A 20,768-nucleotide genomic window follows, 5' to 3' on the forward strand; every position below is an offset into this window, starting at 1 on the left:
CTGGGGTGGAGCAGGGGTGGGAAGAGGCGGAGTTGGGGCGGGGCAGGGGCCATGGGGAAGAGCCGAGGAGCCCCCCCACTCCCCGCGGCAGCTCCCAACCCTGCGGTTCCTCCCCACTCCCCTGCAGCAGTTCCCCACCCTAGCTGACCTCTGCTCTGCCTTCTCCCCTGAGCATGCTGGCGCCGCTCCACTTCTTCCACCTCCCTGGCTTGCGGTACCAATCAGCTGTTTGGCGCAGCAAGCCTGGGAGGGGAGGAGAATTAGAACAGGGGTGGCGTGCTCAGGGGAGAAGATGGAGCAGAGGTGAGCTGGAGAGGGAGTGGTTCCCCTGCATGCCCCCCACCCCCGTTACTTGCTGCGGGCAGCCCTCCCCGCGTCCCTCTGCCCCAGCTCACCTCCACTCAACCACCTCCTCTGAGCACGCCCCTTTTTGGTGCCCCACACCACTTGGTGTCCTAGGCGGCTGCCTAGTTCACCCTAGTGGTTGCACTGGCTCTGTGTACGATAGTACTGTACAATAATTGGAACAAGACTACTGTATTTCAAGCCTGCTGGAACTCAGAAACAGTGGAGCAGCAGAATGTATTTCTGGTGGTGGTGGTTACCTTGTGCATATTTCAGAGTTTTAATGCAGTTTTTTATGTGATGATATTGTTGTTCAATGATTTAATCCTAGTGAATTGACTAGCTAGGCTAGTCTGCTGGTGTGTGACACTACTGCCTATCATGCTGACCAGTATTGTCCCATTGCTTCCTTGTACTCCCCCTTCAGCTTGTCTGTATCCATCTGTGGTCTTGTGTCTTATGCTTAGATTGTGAGTCTGTGGGGCCCGGGATTGTCTTTTGGTTTTGTGTTTGTACAATACCTAGCACAATGGGCCCCTAGATGCTACGATTAATACAAACCATTAATAATATGACAGTAAAACTTTGCTTTTCCTTTTTAGTTATGCCTCTTCATCTAGAGTTCAGATGTTATGAAAGTGTGTATGTGAGATGCTTTGTATTATTTGAGCACAAAGAAACATGGAATTCAAGATTTTGGTACCAGCATTCTGTAGAGATCCTGAGGCATATTTAGAAAACATTCATTTGTTAATGCATACATATTGTGGCAAAGTGCCTTCTTCTCCTCAGCAGGCTCAGTCCTTTTTACCCTTGGAGACACAGGCTTGGGCAAGGCAAATCCTTATAGATAGCACAGGGTCTGGCTGTTCCATTTCCCAGTCCGTCCCTTGTGCTTGTTTTCCTTCCCTTCTGGGGAGGGTGTGCAGCCTTCCTTCCTGGAAGGGTTCAGTGTCTTGCTGCACCTAGTCTACTGGCAGCTTCCCTGCTTCTCTCACACATCCTCCTTCCATGCAGGGGAGGGTTTAAAAAGGTCTTAAGCAGTTGGAGCCAGCTGAACCTAATTAGTTCCCTGGTAACTCCTATTCCATCTGAACCTTATTTCTCTGTGGTTCTCTCTCCTCAGTGGACAGGGAGAGGCCTTTCAACCCCCTGGGACTAATTACTACCCCCCCCCTTGTAGCTGTTTGTCCTGGGTTTACCACAATATGCAATAGACCATCAAAGATACGGACACCAGAATTATGGACTGACGGGTCAACCGGACACCACGTGAAACTGGAAGTAACCAATCAGACAGCAGCAGAGATAAACAAATAATGTACTGTGCCTGTATTCGTGGGTAAAAAACCTCACTTTACCTATGAAAGCTTATGCCCAAATATGTCTGTTAATCTTTAAGGTGCCACTGGACTCCTTGTTTATGTGGCTACAGACTAACATGGCTAGCCCCTGATACTTGTGCCTGTATTGTATCTTAAAGGTAGGGACATTTGGGCTGCTTGTCCCCACCCCTCCATCATTGTGCATTGGGCAGCCACTTAGAACAAGACGCTGGGGCTGTCAGCTTTCTCTCCCCACTCCCCCACCTCCCTGGCGAAGAGCTGTTCTCTCTCTCTCTCTCTCTCTCTCTCTCTCTCGCACACACGTGCACGCACATGCGCGCGCGCACACACACAGGCTCGCGCTCCCTCCCTTTCTGCTGGGAGAAGGATTAGCTTGCAAACTCATACAGGGCACTAAGTAAAGAGCTTAGCTGCTGTTGAAACCTGGCATGGAGTATCAGCTGCTGGATCTGGAGCATGAACTGTGATTTATTCACAGTTACGAACATTTCAGAGTTAAGAACAACCTCCATTCCCGCAGTGTCCGTAACTCTGAGGTTCTACTGTACTTGGGGATGGGGAATCGCTTTGTTACAGAAGTGACTGCAATGGTCTAAAATGTTAACTGGTTAAACCATTAATTTTTCCCCACTGTTTTAAAGTATGTGAAAACCATAGAGAGATCTGTGCATTTAATTACAGTCTGCATTACAAGAGTATCGTGCTACACTTGGGATTATAGAAATGTGAATGAAAACTAGATAAGAATCCTTTCAAGTAATCACAGTTGATGGCAACTAAAGTAACATTAACTTAGGGGGGGAATAATTTGTTGAAAATTCCGCATCGTCAAGGATGTCTTCATTATATTGAAAGCATGAATATATGAAAATAATAAATCTAAATATTGTTAATTGTCATGATTCATTAAATACAATGAGGTTTTGTGACTGCTTGTGATTGTGTTGAAATGTCCCATTTAGTACATAATATATGGTCTCCCCCAACTCTGTGTAGGCAGTATAACATCTATATGCTGGGCATAACATTCTTTACAGTCATCTTCTCTAGAGAGAGGGTGATACACTGGTAACTGAGCTAGGATACACACCCTGACACCAAGAGGCTCTGGTTACACAAGGTAAACAAACTAAATTAAATGGAGCTGTAAAAATGAAATGACAAATTAATTACATCATATCAGTTTTAACATTTGTATACAGGTCACAATTTTAAATAACTTTTTATTTAACTTTGTTCTAATTTTATGTGCCTCACTAAAGATCTGATCCTGCTGCCATTGCAGTGAATGGCAGATCTTCATCAGTGGGATAGAATCAGCTCCAAGTACCAAAATATGCTGGCACCTCTCATAATTTTGTTATTCATACTTAGATACAGCAAAATCCCATTAACAGTTGGGGGGAAAAAAAGATGGTTAAAGTAGAAGGATAACAGATTGCTAATCATGCTTAAGTTTTCTCACATGTGAAGTCCCATTTACTCTGTAAGTCAAGTTAATATGTTCACAAGTGTTTGCAGAATCGGGTATGTAATGAGACTTATATTTTATTAGTTAATCATTATGCATGACAATTAATTAAATGGAAAAAGCAGACTTTTTTGTGAATACCTGTTTTAATATGGCAACATAGTCTAGTGAATCAAAGGCACATGGTAGGTATAATGTGTTTGGATTTTAAAAGAACATTTGATTATGTATGTTTCAGACTTACGCTGAACTTTGTGGTTAGTTTGGATATTAGTGCTGTCATGCAGTGAAATTGGCCAAAATACTTCTTGGAGAGGACTGGAAATGCTCACTTGTTGCATCCCCCAGAGAAGGCTGGGCTTACTGTCCTGGTACAGTCTGCACCTTCCTTATTTGTGTGGGGGAGCTCGGGTGTGATGGTGTCTTGGGTCCTGTGGTGTGGATCCTAAAGCAAGAGATTGGAGAAAACAATATAACCCCTCTAGATTAATAGTGCTGTAGAGGCTGGTTCCCTTGGAAAACAGCTAGTTAAAAATAATCCGTTTGTCCCAGATACTCTGTTGGCTCTTGTAGAGATTATAGTCTCAGCCTTCAGGGGGCCAGGGGATGGCAGCTGCATTATGAATACTGCATTACTAGTACGGCTGTGGGCAGGCTGTCCCAAAGAATACTAGCATCTCTGGAAATAGCTGAAATTGTATCATGGTGAAAGCTGCTGGTATGGAAAAGAACGAACACACACACACGCGCGCTCGCGCTCTCGCTCTCTCTCTCTCTCTCTCTCTCTGTGAGGCAGAAGGGAGTAATTTTAAATTGTTTGACAAGTAATTTTATGTTAAAAATTACTAGAAATATTTAGTCCAGAGAAACAAGAAATGACTGGCCACCTCTTACTACTTGTTTCTCTTACTGCCAAATCAGGGAAAACCAAAGTAAAAAGATGGAATTATTGATACAGGCTATTCATTAGACGTGACTCCCACTATGTTAGTAACAGGGGTTCTTTTACATACCTTCAGGGATGCCAAGATTAAAACCAAGCAAAGTAATCATAGGTATTAACCAGGGAAAGAAGGGAAAAGAAAAGGTTAAACAAAAAAAACACAAATGACACAATACAAGTGATTAACTGATTACTTGAGTTACAATCTCTTCTATATGCTTCCCTGTGGAGAGCTTTTAGGAGAGATTAAGCCTTTGACAGTGGAGATGTTCTTCATTTGGGAAGTTAAGAACAAGGTTCACTGTTTTCCAAATTTATTGTGAGCCCATCTTAGTATCTCATAGATATTTAAACTGTTTATAATTGAACAAAAGAATTTAAGAACAGGTGGGGCCTGTTTGGTATATCATTGATAACCTAAACAGTTGATCATTGGGCAAAGTACGGTAACTAATATTAACTAAATCCTGTGAAGAAGATATTTAAACCAGTTACTTAAAAGGAGCCATTTAAGGAACAGTCTTGAGATGGGACAATTATGAATATTAAGAAACTTACGTACAATTAAATCCCACTATTTTTTTTTTGTTTGTTTACCAATGTTTAGCTGCTGTTACCTCTTCAAGGATACTTGGTCTAACCATTTGGCAATCAACAGGAGAAACTGTTAATATTTTTAAGTTACAAAAGCATTTCCTTATTCCAATAAATATTCAGAAGAGTTTAAATTTAATCTGTTGGCAGTGTCTTAGTTAACTTCTTCTCAGCAATCCGTGTTGAAGTCCTGGGGAGGCTTTCCTTGGTTGCTTTCCTTTTGAGGCTTCTCTGTTTTTCTTATCTGACTGTGGCAGCTTGCTTGTAGAGATGGACAGGATGAGCGGTGGAGTGCTTGCTGTTTAAGCAAGGTAGCAGAGGTGTGTGTGTGTGTGTGTGCGGATACAGAAAAACATACCTCTTTCAGGCTTGTGTAGATTCCAAGTTAGTTGCTATCATCCTTTCACTGGGGTCAGTACCTTTATGGGTTTTCTGTAGGAGCTTCTTCATTAAATGAATATGCTGCATTTTCTAACTGCCTTTGTTCTTGTGTTGGGAAAATCCCAGATAACCTTTTAAAGTTAGAGTTTAACATTTTATTTTTATTCAGTCCATTGTCTGACATAGCTCTTCAGTTTATTTAGAGTTCAACAGGAAATGTGTTTTTTTTAAAGTCCAAACAATCCTGTTCTTTTTACAAATCTTTTTAGTTTTTAAAATAGTCATTTAAAATTAAATAATTCTTAGAAATTCTTCAGTTTAAGAATCAACAACTCCTTGAGTAATTATTTAAGTTTTTATTAAGTTTTTGATTTTTCTTGTCATCTTGAGTTGGGTGAGGGAGCTTTTTAAGCATGTCAATTTAATTAATCCTCCGCTAATATAAATATTCTATATTTTAAAGAGCTTCTTACATCAATAATTAGTTTAGCAAGCTCATTAGAGTCTATTAGTACATGTGCACTTTACTATTTACATAGCAGTGATATTAGGAAATTTAATTTAGTGCTTTGCATTTAGTTAAAATAGTTGCAAATGTGCCATTCAAAATGATTTGTCATTTCACAACTGATGAAATAAACAAAGGTTTAAAACATTTCCAACTACACATGTTTTTCCTAGACATTTTTGAGTGAAGTTTTTAGAATAATTATAAAATTAAACAAGGATATTTCTAGAATTATTTGTGTGGGTTTACTCTGAACTTTTTCTTGGGAGGGTGAAAAAGCCAACTTTATACCTAGATTTATTTTTTTGAAAATGTAACCCTACATTCCTTTTCACAAATCAGGTCTTTTCCTAAAAGGTGAATGTTTTTTGTATGATGTGTTTTCCTGAGACAAGGATTACATTTGTACCAAACTGGTATTTTATACAAAGGAAGGTATTCTGGTTGGTTTGTCTCTGGGGTGACAGAAAGCAGAAGCTTCTTGGAATTCCTCTCCTTAGCTTGAATGTTTTCTGCAGTTGAATAAACAAAAACATATATATGTTAGGTACTTTTCTCCAAGTACCATATATATGAGAATAATGATAAATATATACTAATCTTCAGTAAAGGCACAGGGAAGCTTAATTACATAATATTAAAATAGTATATTAATATAATTTTTGCATTAATACTGAGGTCTCTACATCAATTTATCTCTTAAAAACAAAGAGCTGAATTCTCCCCTGCATCTGGGGTCTTCTTGTTGTGAGGGGAAGGAGGTGGTCATTAGGGAGTCAGATACAGCTAGCTCCCTCATTCAGCACCAATTTGGCCGTGACATTTCTTAGAGTAGCCCAGGTGCTACTCTGCTTATACCACTAGATATCTTCTTCCAGTGGAGTGTAGTAGAGCTCTGCTAAGGTAGAGTGAAGAGGTAGCTGGTATGGGAGCCGGCTATACCTAGTTCATTAGCTTTATGCCAACAGAGAAATCCCTTCTCCAAAGATAAATCTTCACTGGCCACTTATGGGCAGAACACAACCAGATTGCACTGCCTGAGCAGCACAAAGTGAATGCATCATACTGTAGAATCTGGCCCAACATATTTCCATTCCACTTCTCTATACATTGTAGAGGTTCATGAGCCTAGAAATTTTATTTGATACTCATGTTTATGCTTGCACTGGTCACCTGTCAGCCAGGTTTGTGTTGTCACAGGGACATGGCTCATTACAAAAGTGAACAATATAATGGGCTTGGGCTTTATAGACTTTTCTGCTGAAATTGACCATGTTTTCATTTATATCACAACATCTATTGTTACTTGTGCTGTCCATTATACAGGTAGCAGAGAAAACAACACAATTTATCTGAGAAATGAGTTTTCTTCCTGATCCGTCCATGTGGCTAGATGTAGATAACCTTTTGCATTACTCTTCCTGTGGTGTAATTACCTCAAGATATCACTACAGAAAATGATCAGCAAGGCTTATTCTGAAATTATCAAATTTTTTTTTTTTTTGGTAGCTTAGTGCTCACAATGAAGGCTTTGAGTTCAGCATACTAGGTCAGTTCTAAGCCAAGAAGTGACTCAGAGTACGAAATAAAAGGCAGATTTCCATAATAACAAGAGCGGTTAATTCTTTAAAGTGTGGCTGTACTTTGAAAAATCATGCTGTAAAAAATGGCTTTGTGGAGTTTCCAGCCTATAGCCTAGTTATAACAGTTCTAGGTTATAACAATAGCAAATGTAGTATTAATTGGACTTAACCACATGCCTGAAGATAAGCACATGCTTAAGTGGTTTTCTGAGCTGGGTTCCTAATGAAATGTAAGTGTTAGAGAGAACTGCCGGTAATACTGGAGTTTGGACAGATATTTTAAGTAGATAATTTTTGTCTTCTGACTGTATCATCAGGTGATATTTGTTGTAATGATCACAGATCCTGCCTTTCTCCAAGCCTTCAGGGTCCAATATGTGCTCCCTCAAAAGGGAGAAGTACAATATACAGTCAAACCTCACAATAACGTACCCCGCCATAACACGAAATCACATATAACGCGATCATAAGTTGGCTCCCCTTTAAGGCCTAATGCCAGTGGTCCCCAACACCATGGTGCCCGCTGGGACATTGATGTGCCCCCGTCTAGTGCCCAGCAGGAGAGAGAAGCTGTGGCCCTGCGCCTGCCGGGTACAGAGAACTCAAAGGCTGCGGGTGTCGGTGCTCACTGTCCCCAGCAGGCGCAGGGCTGCGGCTTCTCTCCAAGCCAGAGAGGAGCTGCGGCCCTGTTCCTGCCGGGAACAGGGAGCACTGGTGCCCGCAGCCCTGGAGTTGGCTGTCCCTGGCAGGCGCAGGGCCGCGGCTTCTCTCCAAGCCGGAGAGAATCCATGGCCCCATAACTGCCGGGAACAGAGAGCACCGGTGCCCACAGCCTCGGAGTTCTCTGTCCCCGGCGGGTGCGGGACCACAGCTTCTCTCCTCTGCTGGGCACTAGGCACAAGGAGCACTGGACACTAGGCGGCGCGCATCAATGCACCGCGTTGGGGACCACTGACTTAAACTGACCAGCTTGAAACCCCGCTATACCGCGACCCCGCATTTATCGTGATGGAATTTTTTGGACCTCAAACATTGCATTATAGCGGGGTCTCACTGTATTTCTATACATTATACATCTCCTTAATGTTTACCCACCACTTCCTGTATTAACTTTGCACAATGAAGTCATTGCTAGGTCTTGCGGCAACATCATTTTTCTGCAGGTTTTTTTTTTTTGTTACAGTACTGTACTAACCAAGTGTTTTTTTTGTTTTTTTTAACCTACAGTACAGCCAAGTACAGTGTGGTGACATTTCTACCTCGATTCCTCTATGAGCAGATTAGAAAAGCTGCTAATGCTTTCTTTCTCTTCATTGCCTTACTGCAGGTATGGTTTTATTGTTTTGCCTTTGATTCAAAAGAAATTCAAATGTAATTACAAAGCAACTAAAAGAAAAACAAATCAAGGGTGTCTCAATAGAATAATTGATAAAACAGTCACCATTATCACAATGTGAAGTACATAACTTTAAACAGGAAATTAAAGGGTAGTTGGAGATTTTGAAAGCTGTTTGCAAAGTAAATTCCAATTTAATAAGAAGTCTTGTTGCTAATTTCACCGTAAATTACTTTTAAACTCACCAAAGAGACTAAAAAAGCTTCTTTTTTGCATACATGTGCTTGTAGAGCCAGGTTGTTTGAGTTACTATGGGCCAGATACTCATCTGGTGTAAATAAAGAAAATGGAGTTACGCTGATTTACACCACCTGAATGAGTTCATCTGTCTAGGCCTGGGAGGGAGAGAGAAATGTATAAGTAAAAGAATTGTAGAAATTCTAAAATGGCCTATGATAGCTTTCCTTTGCAAAATAATGCTGTGATTTAAAGGTCTGGTATCTCAGGCCTTTCAGAGCTGTGAGCAAGTGCTGTGTAAAGCACTGGGAATCTCTGCTTTCTACTGTTTATAAAGCTTCCCTTTCTGGTCCTGAATCCTAAATAGCTCAGTGATACAGGACTTACTATGATCCATCCTGCACCTCTGACCAATACATTTTTAGGGGAAACTTGTACACGTGGGTGGGAGGGGAAGAAGAAAACATTTCTCTGACATGTTGTTTTTAATTGGCTTGAAAATGGATCGGTTTGAATCATCTCAAAGTTTATGATGTCAGAATAAGCCCCAGTATACGTGGGGTAGTGGGCAGAGTGCAGCTGAGATGATTAAGGTTCTGTCCCTTGTGGCTGGTGCTCTAGTTCTACTTCTCACTTGATATATTCATAAAATTCTAAACTTTACCTTATATAAATCATAGATTTGCTGCATAAAACAGTTTTTTTTTTTTGTTTGTTTGGTTTTTTTTTTGTCCTTTACAGCAAATTCCAGATGTCTCTCCAACAGGAAGATATACCACCTTGGTGCCATTGCTATTTATTCTAACCGTTGCTGGCATCAAAGAGATTATAGAAGACTACGTGAGTATAATTTATTTAATTTGGGAAACAGGTAGGCTTCCTACCAGTGAAACACATACAGGTTTAGTAAATGCATCTTTAAGAGTTACACAGTAACCGTTGTTGAATCAAATCCTGAGATCTTTGCTTAGTTGTTACTCAGCCCTTAGTCAGGTAAATAGTCCATTGACTTTAAGAGGAGCTTGCCTGAGACAGGACTTCAGGAGTCGGCTCATTATCATTGTTTCATAGTACTTTATTAAACATATATATATCTCAGTAGGTGTGCTGTCTGTTTTGAATAATTGAATGGATCTAGGCTGGTGTGTTGATGTGAAAGCGTATGTACAGTAGGAAATGCAGATGAACTTTGAACTGGGTTACGAAACACAATATTAAAACAAATGGAGCTTCATCTATTTATAGCAGTGGAGAATCTGCCCCATAATAAAAATATTTGAATTTATTTTATCAAGAGAATTCCAAAGTTTAAAACATATTGAGAACAGCAAATTTTGAAGAGGCTATACCTATATATTTTAATTGGAAGCGTGAGAAATATAAATATCTTTCAGTGCTTGCAACAATAATCACACTCACTAAATCTCATGTCTTTTCACCTTCTAATACGTGTAGCACAATAATTGCACATAAAGGGGCAAACTTTCAAATTGGCTTCCACAGACAATGTGAATTTGCATGCCCAAATTTTAGCTTGCAGTGTTTTGTTTTGCACACTGCAAAGCTCCATATTTCTTGCACAAGTAGAGTAATTAACTATTTAGTATCCCAGTTTCCACATTTGTATCCAGCAGGATCAGGGTGCAAAAAATCTTTACTTAAAATTACATGTGTAGAAAGAACTAAGTGCAGTTCTGTTTGTGCTAATTTAGGTGCTGCTTTGTAAAATTTGGCCCAAAGGCTTCTCTGAGTAGAAACAACGTCACTTATTTGTGGCCAAGAAATTGAATCTTTAATTACATATGGTAGCAAGCAAACAAACAAAGAACAATGCTGTTTCTCTGTTTTCTTTTCTTCTAAACTCAGGTGTAGTACACAGATACAACTTTAGATAATGTTTTCACCCCACTTCTTGGCCTTATAGCTAAGGAGTGAAAACATTATCTAAAGTTGTATCTGTTCTCTTTAAGTAGTCAAAAGTGTGATTTTTGCCATCCCGAACAGTATCTTAGGTCTGGTCTCTAGAGCCTTTAATTCTGCCCTTTCTTTAAGAAAAGGAGAAAGTATAGTTGTACATTTTATTATCAAAGAGATTAAAATGCCCAATTTGTTTAGCAATAATGTCACTGGTGGATGAATATCAGAAGGAAGATATTGACGGCTGTTGGCACATGACTGAGATAGATCACTAGGGAACCTTCCAGTGTTTGGATAAACTTTGGTTCCATGTCCAAATTTTGAATTTTTCTCTGAACAGAAACTTTGAATCTTTTGAAGCTGGCCCCTCACTGGAATTTAGATTCCACTTCGGGAAAACAGCATTTTGCTTAGCAATAAATCTCTTCCAAAAAGAAAGGAAAACTGAAAGCAACATCCCTTTTTCATCTGATAAATAAAAAGACATCCCTAATCAGAACTGATTTTCTTTTGTAGTAAGCCAGCATAATTTAGTCCTTTGCCTTTGAAATTTAGTTAAATTCCGTAGCCAAGAGACCTTTCCTGACAAGCAGATTGGAAAACAATGTAAAGGATGGCTGTCACCTGGGGCCGCTGTTGCTCCCCAGCTCCAAGCGTGCATTGCCACGCCCAGTCTCTGTCAAGGAGGTTTATAATTCTATTATAACAAAGGTTAGCGAACAAACAGAAGACCATCTTAAATCAGTACCTGGCCCTCTGGCTTCCAAGCCATCCATCCCAGGGGTCTCTGGCACTCAAGTTCCTGGCAGTTTCCTCCTTCAACAGCTCTGCTCCTCTTCTGGGAATGCCTACACAGCAAAGAAAAAGCCATGGCTGGCCTGTGCCAGCGGACTCACGCTTGCAGGGCAGTTTCATTGGTGTGATGACTTCTGGGCTGTCAGGAGCCTGAACAATGGGATCTTCCCACCCCACAGGGTCCTAGAGCATAGGCTTGGGCATCTACATAGCAATAAAACAACTCCACAGCCTGAGTCCCGCAAGCCCGAGTCGGCTAGCATGGGCTAGCTGCGGGTTTTTCTTTGCTGTGTAGATGGACCCGTTGAAGCCGCAGCCACTGGGTTGCTTCCTTCAGCCGCTGGCCCCCTTGCTCCAGGGACCCACCACTTGAGTTAGCTCTGCTCCAGCATGGTTTTGCTCATCTGTGTCAGTCCTTCCTTCCCTGAGCTGCCTAATAGCAGCCCTTTATAGGCCCAGGTGTAGCCCAAGTCATCTTTAATTACCTGGATTGGGCTCATCTGCTCCAGTCCAAGGGGAGCTGGGCTCAGTCTATCCGCAGGGACCAGCTACCTGGTGACAAGGACCCAGGGTGGTAAAAAGAATTGAAAACCTAACAAAAGCTGTGCGTCTCATTCTGGTCATTTAATAGATGCTCTCACTGCACAGGCTGTATATTCTTACATCAGACAGGCTTAGACAAAACTATACCAACTATTTTAATTGACATTCAAAGCTGCTGACTCAAATTGAGGTCCTGTGGCTAAGTGAGCTAAGTTAGAAAAAGTTTCCATTCCAGACATATGGTAAACAAGGAAGAGAGATGGGAAAAATTAAAATGGAAGTAAGAGGATTTTCTTCCATCCTTTCTCAAAATAGTATTTCCTAGCATTCTCGTTCGTCCACACTCCCCACCTAGAAAGGCACCCTCATTTGCTTTCTTAGATAGTTATAAGTATACTCAGCACCTTACGATTTATAAAGTAACTTAAGACAAAGCCTTTCAGACAAATTCTGACACTTGGCAAGTGTAGATGAAATATTAAGAAATACAAGGGAGAAGAAAAATTCCTTCTGAGGTGAGAAGTCTGTTTTGTAAAAAAGTATTACAGAGTTCCAGGAAAGTAGGGTTATTGTAGTCAAAAGGTCTGTCTCCTGTCAGCTCTTGAATTATGTCAGTATTTTACTGTATATTAAGAAGCTTTGAATACATAATGCTAGGACAGATTACACATAGCATGTGTTGCCTACACATTCTAACTCCCATCATGTAGAATTATTCACTTGTTCTCATTGCATTTTTGGAGGCAGCTTTTAACTTGCCTTGTTATCTGTTGTTGCTGAGCAAAGTGTAAGTGGTACATTTTCAGCTTAGTGAATAGCACCTCCTAATTTAGATGCAAAAAGTCGATATTGGTCTTTTGTAATTCTAAGCAAAAAGGTGCATAAAACAGCATAGGCAATCTAATTTAATTGACAAAAGAGAGATCTCTGCCTTGTCCTTTGCTCCTCCAGTTTTTGCCTTGTTCATTCAGCACATGGGTTACTAATGTGGAATCTTCCTGAGTGTAATTAAATGTAGTTTGTTTGTTTGTTTCATGACAGAAACGACATAAGGCAGACAGTACAGTAAACAAAAAGAAAACAGTAGGTAAGATCCTAATATAGTTTCATTTTTTAACTAAATATTATGCAGTGGGAATGGCCAGATGCAAATGTATGATGAAGATGAATCATTATTTTAAAACTAATCATGTATTGTCTTCTGATTCTATAAATTCTAAAGAACTCGAGGAAGATGTACATGCATGACTGTTTGAATGCTAGGTGCTGATAATTAGTCGTCATAAATGTTTTGTCTCATTATGAATGATGATATGAAGACCTTGGTGGGATAAGGGGTGTGATGTCCTGGGATAGAGAGAGATCTGTTTCTCTTGAACCCTAGGACACTAGTCTGACTGAATAATTGCATGGAAACATTGCTATTTGTTAATGCAAGCCTTACTGTTGCTATATCAGTTCATCCATAACTTATTTTAAAAATGAAAAAATATGATTAGTACGTTGGCTGCACTTAGCATCTTTCAAATCGAAGAAATGCTTTAAGTGAAATCACTGTATTTTAAGGTATAGTTTCATTTCTCTCTCTCCTATCTCAAAAAAAAATAGCTTAGCTTCCAGAAAAACACTTTGGAGAGCAAATTGCTAAAATTTTGAAGATCTACTCATGTGTGATCTTTGCAGGTGTTTCAGTGACCCAAGTGCAGTTTAGTATATAGCACTGTTGGTTGTTTGCACATTGGGGTTTTGATCTCTAAGCAATGTGTTACCAAACCAGATATGGTCTGCTATTATTCTATAGTTTTGACATTCTGTAGTAACAAAATATTCTTTCATATACTTGCATGTACAGCCCACTGATTTCAAGGGGAATTTATTGTGTGAATCCAAAGGCAGAATTTGACTTTTGGTTCTTTACATCCACATTTTGACCTAGGGCATTCCTTGCTGTGGCTTTCAGATACAGAATAGTCTTTTTACTCATTGCAACTTCTGTGTGGCTCTCAAGTCAAGTGCATTTAGTTCATGAGAATGTATTGGTTAATGTAGTCTTTGGAAATATAGGGCAATATCATCCTTTCATCCATGTGAGGCAGCAAAGATGTGATTAGTGAGAATCCTATCGTAGTGAGCCTGAAAATACAGGGGAAGAGACACCTCAGGGCTTGCCTTCACTGCAAAGTTAACTTGAGTTGTAGTTCAAGTGTTGCCCCAACTCAAGTCCCAGCCATACACACAAATCCTTAACTCGAGAATGGTGGTGTTTTTACCAGTCAAAGGGGATAGGCTACAACATGACTGAGCACAAATTGTTAGCTGCAAACACAATCACTCTGTGTTGCTAATACAATTATTGTGTAGTTCAAGAGTTATTTTGCAGTGTGAATACTCTCACTCAATTTAGGCTAATTTGAGAGGAGTTAACTTGAGTTATATACACGCTAGTTAACTGTGCAGTGAAGATTTCACCTCAGATGCACAGAAGCAGGATTTACTACCTATTTTGGGATTAATGGTACTTTGGTCTTATTTTACCTAGAGAAGAGTGATACCCCTCTCAGGTATAATCTGTTGAATGCTCTCCATAGAAAGACACACAGAAGAGATTATAACTGAAGTAACCGTTTTTCACTATTAGCTAGTGCTCTGTTTTTGTTTTATTTTCCCTTCTTTAATTATAAAATTGATAAATGATTAAGTGATATCAATTATTCAATTTATAAAATAAGTATTGTGCTTGTCTTGTGGTGTCACCTAAGGCACAGTAAGAACCCCACCTGGCTAAAATAGTGGTGATCACATCCCTGAGTTAGCACTAAGAGAGGCAGGTAAGATTTGGTCTATCATTTCTTGTTTCTGTAGACTATACATTGTAGTGGTTTTTGGAAAAATAAAAATAATAATAATAGAAAAGTTTCATGGAAAACTCCAAGAGCTGACACTTGCAAAGACATCCAAGAATCCTGTTTGGGAGGGTGGGAGGAGGAGTTCTCCTCCTTAAATAGCATGAATGTTCCAGGATCTACAGGGAAATCCAATGGATTTCAGGATATTCATATATTGGACAGCTTCTCCCTACTGTTTCCCAGCTCTTCCCCCCTACAGCAGCCAAACTGAAAGTGTCTTCCTTGTACCTGCATCCTCCTCCCTCCAAAACTTCACGGGAGGTCAACGTCATGGAAAAGGGACTTGGCAGGAGTTAATGCTAACTTTGTCAGCACAAATTCCCATGAGAGGATTTCTGAATAAGGAGTTGCTGATTCATTATCAGATAACTAATTATTTCCCCAATTAATATAACTATTTTATACTTAAATAGCTTCTTGTGTTTAGTCATCAGTTATAGCATTAAAAGACCTTGCATATTTGTATCTAAAACATCTGACTATTCACATAACAATGGTATCTGGCTGTTGTTGTTATATGAAGTATTTACATTTCGATAGAAAATATTTGCAAATAAGCATCTCAAAGGAAGCTTATACCATCTTAAACATTTGAGGGAGAACCTTTAAGACAAACCCCAAGTTAGATACAAGTAATTGATATCATCTGGAAAATATTTCCAAACCATAGTTTTCCCACCCTTAAAGTTTTGAAGAATTAAACTTCAAAGTGCCTGTAAAAGAAATCTGTTTTTTCAATAGGAATATTTTCAGAATTCTTTTTGTGGGTTTAAACTAAGGCATATCTCTTTGCAAAGAAGAGGAGTAAAGACGTCCACTTCTGTGACTTAGTTTAGAGCTCTGATAACACATTCTTGGTATCACAGTGGTTCTCAACCGGGGGTACATGTACCCTTGGGGGTACGCAGAGGTCTTCCGGGGGTACATCAAGTCATCTAGGTATTTACCTAGTTTTAGAACAGGCTACATAAAAAGCAATAGTGAAGTCAGTACAAATTAAACTTTCATACAGACAATGACCTGTTTATACAGCTCTGTATACTATATGCTGAAATGTAAGTACAATAGTTATATTCCAGTTGATTTATTTAAAAAATGGGAAAGTAAGCAATATTTCAGTAAGAGTGTGCTGTGACACTTTCGTATCTTTATGTCTGATTTTGTAAAGAAATAATTTTTAAGTGAGGTGAAACTTAGAGGTACACAAGGCAAATTAGACTACTGAAAGGGGTAGAGTAGCCTGGAAAGGTATTATATCCTGTATAAAGAACATCCTCATGTCCTTTTACATAATCAGGTCTGTTTCTAAAACATAAATAGCCTAAGAATCTTTTCATGAGATAAAGAATCTGTGTAAAGACATTTAGAAGCAACAAATATGGTTTCCTGGCTAAACAGATGTCACTCTCTTTGACGCTTTGGTGGTGATTCTCTGCTTTTCTAGGAATTTTTTTAATTAGCTCGAACATTTTAGTTAGCAACCAGATCAATTTTTAATAAGTACGCAAATGATCATTCTTCTCTCATCATGTATATAAAATTAATGGAAATATTTCCTTATCTTCACTGAAGGTGAAGGCAAGTATGTGATAACAATATACAATTATAATAAAATTATTAATAACCACATTTGCATCACTGTTGATGTCTGTTCCTCAACACAACAGAACATTGATCTTTTTTTTTTTTTTTTTTAAGATCATGGAGGACACTCAAAAAGTTACATAAAAGTGGGGCTTCAGATAATCAATACCTTCAAGCCTACCAAAGGTCTTCAGTGCTATAGGAACTTAACATCAGCACTGAGAACTTAGGAATGCCCTGGCAAGGAAGCCTGAAGCTAAGCTACCTAGTCCTGTGAGGTTTAGTAGCTGCACAAGGATTTAGCTTCAGCCCTGTGGAACTTAAAACTCTGTAAAACTGAATCACCACCTGTGGTAATAGCCTACTGTCCCAGATCTGGACTTTAGCGTCCAAAATCTGGGTGCTTACCTGAAACTCCCCCAAGCTCACTACCAGCTTGGATATTCTCGCTGCCACCAGGTCAGGAATTTATAGGGCCTGACCCCCCTTTCCTCTCTCTGGTGTCCCCAACCCTTCCTTGGGGGGACCCCCAGATTCCCAATCCCTTGGAGTCTCAGAAGCAGGAGAGATAACCCTCCCCTCCTTGCCCAGGCTCCTCCCTGTCTACTGCGCGTACCACGAAACCGCTCAGCTTCCAAGAGATAAGCTCATATCCCCTCAGCAATTAAATGCAAAAATACCAACAAGCTGCTGTGCACCTGTCCTATCGCATTGTCTCCGTGAGGAGACAGCTACCTGGTACAGAAACCATCCGCACTTTTGACCTCCAAGGAAAGAACTCCCACCAATTTTAAAAGAACTTAAGAAACAAGAAAGAAAACACAACAACAATCTTGGCATTAAGAAACTCAATACAGGCTCTAGCTTATAAAAAAAATGAATAAACAGTCTGATTAAAAGATACCCGATAACCAGTCCAACAAACACATACATGTAAATACAACACCAAGCTCATCATAGCCGAATTACGCTTTCCTTTGTACCACAGAGTTAGGAAAACTTGAGATAAGAAGATTAAAGAAATCTGTCGCCTCACAGCCAGAGAGCAACAAAGACACAGCAATCCACATCTGACATACAACACAAAGCTCTCATAGCCGAATTACTTTGCTTTCCTTTGGTACTCACAGACTTTAGTAGAAATGAGAAATAAGGGATGAGAAGAAACTTGTTACCCATAGCCGAGAAAACAACAAAACCCGAGTAACAAATCCCGCCCTGACTTTAAACAATCCAGTCTCTGATTGGTCCTCTGGTCAGTTGTGTTACCTCTTCCAAGGTAAAAAACAACCCTTAACCTTACCTAACTACTTATGACACCACATCCAATAGATATCTGCAGGAGTGACCTTAGCTTTACCCTCCGATGACAGAATGACTTTGTACCATGAGATTTTCAGCTAAGAATATGGAAATCAGGTTGCACTATACTGAGGTTGGTTTTTGGGTAGAAGTGACATGAATTTTTTTTTTAAACCTACAGAAACATGTGACCTTTGCCGACCTCTCCTCTCCCCTACCCATGGAGGAATAGCTTGCTCTATGTTGGCTTCCTAGACTTTGCTGGATAGTGAAGTGCAAAACAAGTGAAACATTCTAAGATATCATTTGGTGATAAGTCACTGAAACTTTTGCCATACCCAGTAATGTACAACAAATCCCCCGCCCCCCCCCCCCCCAACATAATGTGTCAGGAATACGTTCATACCATTAAAATATTAACAAATCATCTTCCTCCCACAACACACACACATCCCCCGCTACTACATTTCAGACAAAACGAACCCCTGCCGGATATACAATCGAAGGAACATTGAGACTTATCCTCAGGTTACCCATTCATCCCAACCCTTATGGCTAGTTCCAATCAAGGAAGCACACGCAGGTGCAATGTGAGAGATACTAACCCTCTAATGGATTTGAAGCTCCGTCAGAGAAGTCTGAGGTCGAAGAACCAAATGTTCTTGTTGATCCAATTTCAACAGATGGGGTCCTGAAATTGGGGCTCTTAAATGTCGGAGGGGAGCAAGGTTTGTGATCAGAGTTGAAATTTAAAATTTTTTTTTTTTTTTTGGCCCAATTCCACTCTGTATCAAGCAGGCTCATGAAATCCCTCTGAAATGGCAATATGCCCATAGACTTTAAACCAAGTTATTGGCATGAGCTTGTTACAGTATGTGCCCTTTAATGGAACTACCCATTCTGGGGGACCTTGCTGAATCAAGTCATGTCCAGCTAAAGTCCAGTTCAGTGGTTCCCAGTTCACAAGGAATCGTGTGATATTCTTGCCTGCTGGCATGACCAGAGACAGCTGCAGTTCATCTCTGGGTAATGGAGGTGTCTGAGTTCCAATGACAATAATGACACGTAGGGGCATGGTTGTTCCCCAAACAGCGGAGGAAACCAGGGCTACTCTGCACCTTCCAGCACCCAGGAGGCTGTCACTAGGTGTGTTTGATGGTGTGCGTCGCATCCATTTTCCTTCCATTCTTTGAGCTGTGAAGAATGAAAACATTTCTGCCAGGATTTTCCATTTTTCCCATTCAGGATTTCTGTCTGACAAACACTGGGGCTGGCCCAATTCACAGTAGAGCTGCGGCCATCCCAGGTGTGTGTAAAGAGCTGCTTAGCAGTGACAGAGGCAGTGTTGGTTTTAGTAGGGACGGCTTCCACCCAGGATCTTTCTAAAATAAAGTCAGTGGATTCATACACAGTTGAGAAACTTTGACAGCTAGAAACTGAACCAAATTCCTCAGCACTTACACTGTTGCTTGCTACAGGCAATGATTCATTCTGAGCTAACTCAGTCAGCCCATTTCCACACCGTTCAGTTGCAGCAAACTGCTTGCAAAAGCTAGCATGAGGTTTTATTCCTTCAGGAGCACTTTTAGGCAACAATTCATTTCCCCCCAAAATTTCATTCTTTCCCTTTTCAGTTAGAGGTTGCTCTACAGAAACATCTTTCTGAGCATCTTTCTGGGTTTCAGTTGAGTCCAGAATGACTTCTGAGACAACTGACATATCCTCAATCAGCATAAGCTGAGAGGCATATTCTGTCTGCTCCTCAGACAGAAGGTTGGAGACACACTCTCCTCCAACAGATAAACTGCCATTCTTAACATTCACAAGGTTTGGAATTTCCTCCACTTTGTTCCCAGACAAACTTTTGGAGATTGGACTAGCTCCCTCCATGGGTAAGTCATTACTCCCAATAGACACAGGCATAGGAACACTTCCTTCCTGGGTTTTAGTTGAGTCCAGAACCACATCTGGCACAACTGACAAATCCTCAGTCATCATAAACTGAGAGGAACTTTCTGCCTGTTCCACAGACAGAACAAACAGAACATTTTCTCCCTCAGCAGTTAAACTCCTTTTCTGACTAGTGTCTCCCCCTTATCACAGACCACGTGGCTTTTCACAGACAAACACTGGGAGAGTGTTCTTAACAGGCAAATTGCCACTCCCAAGAGACAAACCATGGGAGACACTTTCTCCCTCATACCCGTTGAGCTGACTGTTTAGTGGTGGGTCTCCCTTCGGAGATCCTATCTGCTAGCAATTGGGCTAACATCCCTGGGTTCCCCACTGTAGCCCTCACAGTGGGTATCCTCCATACGTCGCACTGACATCTTGTGATCAGCTGGGGAGGCCCCTGGGGAACTGGGAACCCCTACCGATCGTCAGACTCCCAGAGCCTCCACTCAGAAGAGGGGGCAGGGATCTGGCTTTGACAAGGAGTGGGGACGGGGGATGCACTCCGTACCAGGGCAGTGGGTTGTGGGGGAGCTCCCTACATTAACTCCGTTTTTGGCATGACCTGAGACAAAGAATTAATCAGGATGCTGAGGGGCTGGCGATCATATTTTCCCATATCCTCTCTTAAATTCACTAGCTCCTTCCAAATCATGTTCCTAAGGGTCTCCTTGGGTCAGCGCTGCCCAGGGTTGTGGGAGATAGGGGAATTAAGATTGGGAGGGTGCCTGGCAGAGTGAGGATCATTATTTGTAAATGTGATAACCTGCACGGGCTCTGAGGTAGTCTTTTTGCTGACTTGTCTTTTCAAGACACCAGTTTCTCGCAGCAAATCTCCTGCCTGTTTGATTTTTGCCATTAGTTCACTGCAGGTTAGGTGTTCTAAATCCACAGTCCCCATGGTCAATTTTGTCTGAGAATTTAGTCCTGCATAAGTGCTCTGTACTAATTCATGTCCCTGATACTGGAAAGTGATAATCCCATTCTCTTCTGTCTGGGGTAATGAATCAGAGAGAGCTGCCAG

General features: G+C 40.7%; 1 protein-coding gene across 1 annotated transcript in view; it reads left to right on the forward strand.

Annotated features, from left to right (window-relative positions):
- ATP8A2 (ATPase phospholipid transporting 8A2) overlaps positions 1-20,768 on the forward strand; it is a 612,384-nt gene that overhangs the window by 21,228 nt on the left and 570,388 nt on the right. The window contains exons 3-5 of the mRNA XM_075061658.1: positions 8,399-8,498; positions 9,486-9,584; positions 13,041-13,086. Of these exons, the coding sequence (XP_074917759.1) occupies positions 8,399-8,498; positions 9,486-9,584; positions 13,041-13,086 (245 nt within the window). The remainder of the gene's footprint in view (positions 1-8,398; positions 8,499-9,485; positions 9,585-13,040; positions 13,087-20,768) is intronic.

This window comes from Chelonoidis abingdonii, chromosome 1, assembly GCF_003597395.2.
Source record: "Chelonoidis abingdonii isolate Lonesome George chromosome 1, CheloAbing_2.0, whole genome shotgun sequence".
NCBI classification, from domain to species: Eukaryota; Metazoa; Chordata; order Testudines; family Testudinidae; genus Chelonoidis; species Chelonoidis abingdonii.